General features: G+C 38.0%; 2 protein-coding genes across 3 annotated transcripts in view; both read left to right on the forward strand.

The window, feature by feature from the left end:
- LOC107731092 (guanine nucleotide-binding protein subunit beta-2-like 1) overlaps nucleotides 1-3946 on the forward strand; it is a 9142-nt gene extending 5196 nt beyond the window's left edge. Inside the window, exons 5-8 of the mRNA XM_016542079.1 lie at nucleotides 541-651; nucleotides 1384-1524; nucleotides 3486-3596; nucleotides 3805-3946. Coding sequence (XP_016397565.1) covers nucleotides 541-651; nucleotides 1384-1524; nucleotides 3486-3596; nucleotides 3805-3870 — 429 coding nt within the window. The 3' untranslated portion in view covers nucleotides 3871-3946. The remainder of the gene's footprint in view (nucleotides 1-540; nucleotides 652-1383; nucleotides 1525-3485; nucleotides 3597-3804) is intronic.
- A 1085-nt stretch (nucleotides 3947-5031) lies between these two features.
- Nucleotides 5032-8568, forward strand: part of hnrnpabb (heterogeneous nuclear ribonucleoprotein A/Bb) — a 4961-nt gene continuing 1424 nt past the window's right edge. The window contains exons 1-7 of one of the 2 annotated variants that reach the window (XM_016542076.1): nucleotides 5032-5126; nucleotides 5549-5722; nucleotides 6839-7007; nucleotides 7082-7240; nucleotides 7326-7481; nucleotides 8123-8216; nucleotides 8299-8466. In XM_016542076.1, the coding sequence (XP_016397562.1) occupies nucleotides 5568-5722; nucleotides 6839-7007; nucleotides 7082-7240; nucleotides 7326-7481; nucleotides 8123-8216; nucleotides 8299-8466 (901 nt within the window). In that variant the 5' untranslated portion in view covers nucleotides 5032-5126; nucleotides 5549-5567. The remainder of the gene's footprint in view (nucleotides 5127-5548; nucleotides 5723-6838; nucleotides 7008-7081; nucleotides 7241-7325; nucleotides 7482-8122; nucleotides 8217-8298; nucleotides 8467-8568) is intronic. The other variant, XM_016542077.1, reaches the window with a different exon arrangement.

The raw sequence follows: 8568 nt of genomic DNA on the forward strand, positions 1-8568 counted from the left end.
GTGTACCTGTTTTTCTATTCTGGTGGGGACTTAAACCTGAATACACACAGACTCATGGGGACTCGTGTCACGGTGGGGACTTAAATTGAGGTCCTCACGGGTAAACAAGCTAATAAATCACACAGAATTAAGTTTTTTATAAATCTAAAAGGGGTAGGTTTAGGTGTAGGGTTGGTGTAGGGCAATAGAATATACGGTCTGTACAGTAGAAAAACCATTATGCCTATGGAGAGTCCCCACAAGGATAGCAAACCAGACGTGTGTGCGTGCGTGCGTGCGTGCGAGTTTTAAATTGTATATTTTAAAACTGAAGTTGTTTTGTCAGCGTCGGTCACGGCGCCTTTTAACTGCTGATTTGGATCCGGCAAGGTTTCATTTACAAATTAAGCACTGTGCGAGTTTTAAATTGTATATTTTAAAACTGAAGTTGTTTTGTGCCTTTTAACTGCTGATTTGGATCCGGCAAGGTTTCATTTACAAATTAAGCACTGAACGTAAGTATGGACAATCTTTTCACTCGTAGTGTTTTGTCTCTTTCAGGTGTGGAATCTGGCCAACTGTAAGCTGAAGACCAATCACATCGGACACAACGGCTTCCTGAACACCGTCACCGTCTCCCCTGATGGATCGCTCTGTGCCTCTGGTGGAAAGGTCGGTTTCACTGTTTTAGGGTCAATGTATGAACATAGGATGCGTTTCTTGCAGAAAATCATATAGACCAGGATTTCAAACTGGGGCCCGCAAGGGAGTGTACTATGGAGTCAATAAAAATAGTTCATAGGAAAAACAAATGTCTTTATACATGAAAATATATAAGTGCTTTTTAAATTTTAGGATGGGTATCCCTTACTAGCTAAAACTAAAACCATTAAAAGAAAAAAAATATTACTTGAAATAAAAAAAAAAAAGTAACTAAAATAATACTTTATTATACAATAACACTCATTTTTGTTTATTTAAAGTTGGGGTATTAATAAATGTATAACTACAAATTAATTAATAATTAACAAATTATTATTAATAATTATTAAAAACAAATTAATAAAAAACAATACAGACATGTATATAAAAATGGCAGAAACAACAAAATTATAAAAAAAATTAAAATGAAAACCGAAAAAATAAATCATATTTCTAAAAATATTAATATAATTAAAATGGTTAACAAAAGTTATAATGGTTTATCAATAATTCTAATATAATACTGGTCTGTGGCATCTAAAAATTTGACTAGTGATAAAGGACAGAACCGTTTCAACTTCATCTAGGCCAATGACTGATCTTGAATTTTTGCATCATTTCCTGCAGCTCTGTGTCCTCGTCATGCTAGATGACTTTCTCATTAGGATGGTGCTTTGACGTTCTCTGTGTCTCTGTGTTCAGGACGGACAGGCCATGCTCTGGGATCTGAACGAAGGCAAGCATCTGTACACGCTGGACAGCGGTGACGTCATCAACGCGCTCTGCTTCAGTCCCAACAGATACTGGCTGTGTGCCGCCACAGGACCGAGCATCAAGATCTGGGTACCATCAGCTCTCTGTCCTAAACACACCATTTATGCCTGGATTTACACATGTATCTTGGCAGGATGGTGTCCGTTTGGTCATGCTCTGATTTATTGTGCCGTTTCACTCTTTTTACTTCATATATCATAACTCGGTTTCAATTATATATATGTAGTTTGTGAACTTTGTCATGCTGGACGTTCAGCTATTATTTGGATTTTTCATATCTGCATTATTCATGGAAAAACTCATATTGGTCAACTGGTTCAGCATTAAAAATCATTGCAAATACATTTTAAATTTAAAATTGCCAAAGGTGGCATAAGAGTTCTTTTTGGTTGAATCAGTTGTTTTTGACTAGTGATTTCAAATAATCAGCATTGAAAAGCATTACATTACATTTTAAATGAACAAAGATGGCGTTAAAGCTGGTAAGTTTAATTGATAACCATGAATTGATTCAAACTGTTTTAAACAAAATGACTCATTTAATGATTCATTTGTCACCACTTAAAATTGTTGTTTTTGTCTGGTGATTTCAGTGAATTAACATTTAACATGTATTACAATCATTTTCAATGGTGATTAATTGAAATCGCAAGACGAAATTGACATTTGTAAGTGGTGAATAAATAAACGTTCAATTGACAGTTTGAACCGATTCACCTAAATGAATTGAACTCAGCAGCTCTAATGCCATCTATGTTCATTTTAAATGTAGCATGTATTGCAATGATTTTCAATGTAAAATGAACAAAGATGGAATTAGAGCTGCTGAGTTCTGGCTGCTGACTTGGGTGGATCATCTCAAACCGTCAATTGACTGATTAATTTGTCTCACCACTTAATGACGTTTATTATCCTATATCAAAATGCTTTTATTTTTAATACAAATCATACACTAATGATCATTTAGTTAATAACTGCGGAAACACTGATTTTGAACTAGATTTTTCTTGCATTTTGGATCTGCTTGAATGAATGTGAATATGTGACCCTGGATCACAAAATCAGTCTTAAGTCGCTGGGGTATATTTGTAGCAATAGCCAACAATACATGGTATGGTTCAAAATGATTTATTTTTCTTTTATGCCAAAAATCATTAGGATATTAAGTAAAGATCATGTTCCATAAATATATTTAGTAAATTTCCAACCATAAATATATCAAAACTTAATTTTTGATTAGTAATATGCATTGCTAAGAACTTCATTTGGACAACTTTAAAGGTGATTTTCTCAATATTTTGATTTTTTTGCACCCTCAGATTCCAGATTTTCAAATAGTTGTATCTCGGCCAAATATTGTCCTATCCTAACAAACCATACATCAATGGAAAGATTATTTATTCAGCTTTCAGATGATGCATAACCCTTATGACTGGTTTTGTGCTCCAGGGTCACAGATTTCCTTATAATTGTCAAATGTTAACAGAGATTTGCTGTCTTCATTTTCAGTTCTGGCCGAGACAAAATCTGTTCGGTTTGGGACCTGGAGAAGAAGGCGGTGAAGAGGACTGTACCTGTCTATGAGGTCAGACATCGACTGTGACCCATGAGCTGTGCATTTATCGTTATCGCACCTCAACTATGATCTGTGTATCATACCTTAAAAGCAAGCAGATTACTCTAGACATACAACATTGTTATTTTCCATGGGGTTTGGACAACTTTAAAGGTGATTTTCTCAATATTTGGATTTTTTTTTTGCACCCTCAGATTCCAGATTTTCATATAGTTGTGTCTCTGCCAAATATTGTCCGATCCTAACAAACCATACATCAATGGAAAGCTTATTTATTCAGCTTTGAGATAGTGTATACATCTCAATTTCAAAAAATTGACCCTTATGACTGGTTTTGTGCTCCAGGGTCACATATTTGGCATTCGGAGGGTTTGATTTGGTGTTCATTTGCACCCCAGTCACTCTTCTCTCTCTCTCTCTCTCATTACTGTCGTGTCTCTCTGTCTCTCCACAGGATCTGGAGGGAAAGATCATCGTTGATGAGCTCAAACAGGAAGTCATCACCACTAACAGCAAGGCTGAGCCGCCCCAGTGCACATCTCTGGCCTGGTCTGCTGATGGACAGGTGAGAGCTTCCTGCGGGCCACAGTCACCTGTGTGTGTGTGTGTGTGTGTGTGTGTGTGTGAGATGAGCTTATTCTGCAGATAATCAGCGTCAGTTTGGATGCTGGATCTCTGGGTGATCGGTGGCATTGTGTGCTATGTATAATCTTAAATATAAACCAATTGGACAAACAAAAAGTAATTAATTACACTCTATTTATTTTTCTCAGACTCTCTTTGCTGGATACACAGACAACCTGATCAGAGTTTGGCAGGTGACCATCGGAACCCGATAAAGATGTACATTTCCAAGAACGGAATGCAAAATATGGAAAATTGAATAAAAAAAAAGATTTAAAAAAATTATACCAATTTTGTTGTGTTGATGCCAATTTGTACTACATCAGTTCACCATACAATTATTCTTTATCTAATAAAAATCTATCATATGTCAATTTACATGTTATATTACTCATGATCTACTTGACGTATATACAGTATATGAGGTTTTGCGTCAGTTAGGTAGAAAGAAAAAGCTGGATTCTATGAATCCTGTAGCAATTATTTATCAGTTTATGTGTGAATGAGCAAAGCTTTGACACATTTATATACCTGCTGTCTGATTATGTTTGTTACATAAAGTGTTGCTGATTTTGGGTTGAGTATATGATTTGTTTTTGTTTAGTACTACAGTAGCAATCCATTTGTCACTTTAATATTACTATTTCAGCAAACGAAGGTCCAGGAATGTTTTATTTCACCCTCAATTTGGAGTGTTTTGTTATAATAGCATAATTTACCTTTCACTCTGGAAGCTGAAATACAGCTTTATATCATGTATTTATATAAAAATTTATATCATGCATAGGATGATTCGTGAAATAATGCACTTATATTATGTCCAGGATTAAACAATAACTGGTTTTGGTCTCTGCAAAACATTAAAAATTGTTACAGTATCTTGTTTTCGAGAAAAACATATCAACAATCGACGCAGATTTAGTTTTATTAACTGAAATGTGGGTGGTACTTATGTTATAGTAATGATGTCCAAAAAAGAAGACAGTAATACAAAAAAGGGCCTAAATTGATCATGAAAATTGTCTATAAAGGTCGAAAATGAATGAAATCTTCCTCAGCTCTGCTAGAATTTCCTCTTTGTGAGTGCAGTCCTTCATCGACGACTGGTGGAAATCATATAAATCGATTGGGAAGCCTAACAAGCATTACTGGATGTTATACCGTTTTATACACGCTTATATTCATTGTGTTTGATTGCACAACACCTTCACCATCGTGTTTTATACTGCTCGTGCTAAACCGTTTGAGCGTACAACAGAAAAGAAGTGCGCAGGAGGAAACCATAATGGGCGGTGCTTCACCGTCTCTGACCAATCAAAGAACGCTATCATTGCCTGGTCAAACAGTGTCGTCCAATCACAGCTTGTTTTATTCCACCGGACTCATCCGGTACTATAAAGGTGGCCACGAGTTAGTACTGTAAGCGAGAGTCCATCTTGGAAAGCGGCATTTTCAGCGCCAATATTTTACAGTAAGCCGGTTAATTTTAATTTTATTCGCGTGGTTAGTTGTGTTGGGCTAGTTTATGTTTTACGAGAATACCTGTAAGACACCGTTTTAGACGAAAAAGCCTGTTTCATGCGTTCGGCGTAGCTGAAAAAGAATGCAAACGCGATCGCTTAGCTAGTTTAGCATTGCATGCTGCTTTAGCTTTCGTTACGCGGCCTGAATGAGTCTTTTTATTTGTTTGTTTTGAGCCACGTGCGTTTTATACGTTTCGAACACGCTTTAAAGCCTGATTTCGTTTGGTTTTTTGTGTTTTCATCAAGCTAAGACTGAAATTGAGCGTTTGCGTTGAATCCGATGGCCTAACCATGCCGCTGCTCTATTATTCTAGCATCAACCGTAGTATCTCGCATTGTGAAACTAAATCAAATCATTTCTGATCCAAAGGTAATCTAAAGCTACCAAAATGGCCGACGCAGAGCATCAGTTCATGGAAACCTCCGAGAACGGGAATGAGGAGAGTCTGAACGGAGCAGAGCTCGCGGAGGAGGCCGCGGATGAGGAGAGCGGAGCCGGCGAGGGAGGACAGATCAACGCCAGCAGAGGCGAGGAAGATGCCGGGTGAGAATATTGAGCGCTTTATTGCGTTTTAATGCTTAATGTAGACGTTTTGTTTTAAGGCGTCTCTGTTGGCGCCGTGTGTTTGTTAATAGAGGGGGGGGTTCTGGTTCGGTTCTTCTGTCCGGTTATTGTGCTCATTGTTGGAAATGAAGGTTGTTTGGGGGTGAATCTCTCGCTGGCGGGTGGCAGCAGATGTTTGATCTGCCGGTACACGACGCGAGCGCATTAACCGACCTTACAGCGGTACAATCGCAAACACGCCGTCTAAAGTTGCTTTATTAAATCCAACAATAGAAACCCTTTTCATCCACATGGTAATTTGCTTCATTAACATTAGCCGATAGACTGTTTATGGTTGCTAAGCTATTGAGTCTTAATATAGTTGAAGTGGTCACAAGCTCGTCCAATCAGATTTTAGAATCGTACCTATAGCGCGCAATAGTCCCCGCCCACTTTTCATCTAGTTCAAGATTTAATTTTTTCCCCATTCATTTTTCCATATGGATTTTTAAATGGTCTTGCATCATACCAACCAGCCTTGAATTGTGAGTCACGTAAATAAAATCTGACAGAATGTCTATTTGGCAGCTTTAAATCGGGTAGTACATTATGAATGACAATTGAGGTAAGGAGTGGGAAAATATAACTTGATGTAATGAGTTTATATTTGTGTTTATATGGAGTCAATGTTTACTGCGAAATGAGTTGTGAGTATATTTGCTTGTGGTTTTTCTGATTGGTGGGCATCTCTGCAGAATTATGGGTAATGTAGTTATTCACTAGGAATTCTTTGACTGCTTTATGAAGTAAGTTGGAATGTGTGCTGATGGCTTTAATGAAAGCATATCACCGATTACCAACATTGTAGGTCTGTTTTTTTTTTTTAACACTTTATTCCGTTATGGAGAAAGTGATTGGATTTAATGATTTTCATGTATTATCTTTGTATTTTGTGTTATGTATTTGTACAGCACTCTGGTACACTCTGTTTAAGGTGCTTTATAAATTGATTTGAAATCCAACTGTTGCTGTCTTTTTGTCTGTGATGTTATGAGATTGCTCTTTGTTTGTGGTTTAATACAGGCTCTCATCTACTTGGTTTTTTCTTTTGTGCAGTAAAATGTTTGTTGGAGGACTCAGCTGGGACACCAGTAAGAAAGACCTAAAGGACTACTTCTCAAAGTTCGGCGAGGTGATGGACTGCACCATAAAGATGGATTCAAACACCGGCCGGTCACGAGGGTTTGGGTTCATCTTGTTCAAAGAAGCAGAAAGTGTGGACAGGGTACGTATGCTTTCGTTTCCCTTCAATCCAAACACTTGCTTGGTGGCGGATGTTCACGTCTCCTCTTTTGAAAGGTGCTGGAGCAAAAGGAACACAGGCTAGACGGCCGACAGATCGATCCCAAGAGAGCCATGGCTATAAAGAAAGAGCCCGCCAAGAAGATCTTCGTCGGTGGCCTTAACCCTGAAACCACAGAAGAGAAGATCCGTGAATACTTCGGGGCCTTCGGAGAGGTGAGTTTTAAATCTATTGAGCATAAAAACATTTGTTTGTGTCTTCTGACTTTTATTAGTGCTGTATCGATTATGATGCTTGCAGATTGAAACGATTGAACTTCCAATGGATCCAAAGACAAACAAAAGGCGGGGCTTCGTCTTCATCACTTTCAAGGACGAATCTGCTGTCAAAAAGATCCTGGAGAAGAAATACCATAATGTCTGTGGAAGCAAGGTAATGAACGGAAAGGAAGACCTGGTATGTGTTTTTCTCCCATGTTTTTGCAATAGATGCATAGTTATGGTGGGTCAATTTGTGGGTTAAAGTTACAGTGTGGTGTGTGTGTGTATTATGGCAGCTTGTTTTTGCCGGGGGGGGAAGAGGGGGGTAATTGCAGCATCTCACAGTTCTTAGCTTTCTTCAGAATTGCAAGATATGAGTGCAGAATTGTGAAGGAAAAGTCAGAATTGTGAGCGAGATGCAGTTACCTATAACTTATTTTGTAATAAACTCAAATATAATATTATATTTAACTCAATTGCTAGGAGAAAGTCCAAATTGTGAAATCATAATCATGACGATTATTAATTCTATTTACTATTCCATTTATCTTCCCTAAATGGACAATTGTGAAGTCATTGCATTTAAATTTTTTTTATGGTTTACTTACTAATTTATTACATCCCCTAAATTGACATTTTTAGATGAAGTCACAATTTAGACTCCCCCCTCCCCCACACACACACCTTGCAATTACCATAACTTTATTTTTTTTAACTTTCTGGGGTAGAATAAAGCTGTTTTTTTTTTTATGTGTAAATATATATATATATATATATATAAAGCCTGTTAAAGTTTGCCCTTGCTCTCATCTGTTTGTGTCTCTGATTTGATTTCAGTGCGAGATCAAAATCGCCCAGCCCAAGGAAATCTACCAGCAGCAGCAGTACGGCGCCCGCGGAGGCTTCGGGGGTCGTGGCAGGGGTCGCGGGGGTAAGTGGCTTGCTTTAGTAGCTTATTACGTTACTATAAACCCCAGTCTCAGTCATTGACCTAATGGCACCCATTTCCTCAGGCCCAGGCCAGAACTGGAACCAGGGCTATAACAGCTACTGGAACCAGGGCTACGGGAACCAAGGCTATGGCTACGGTGGCCAGCAGGGCTATGGTGGTTACGGAGGCTATGGCAACTATGACTATTCTTCTGGCTACTATGGATATGGTGGTGGTGGTTATGATTACGGTAAGTCGACATCTTCCAGACGCTCTTATGATCATCCACATTCACACTTCAGTCATTCTCACTTTTTTTTTTTTTTTTTTTTTTTTTTTTTTTTTTCTTTGC

This window comes from Sinocyclocheilus rhinocerous, unplaced genomic scaffold (genome assembly GCF_001515625.1).
Source record: "Sinocyclocheilus rhinocerous isolate Xijiao unplaced genomic scaffold, SAMN03320098_v1.1 scaffold519, whole genome shotgun sequence".
Lineage (NCBI taxonomy): Eukaryota > Metazoa > Chordata > Actinopteri > Cypriniformes > Cyprinidae > Sinocyclocheilus > Sinocyclocheilus rhinocerous.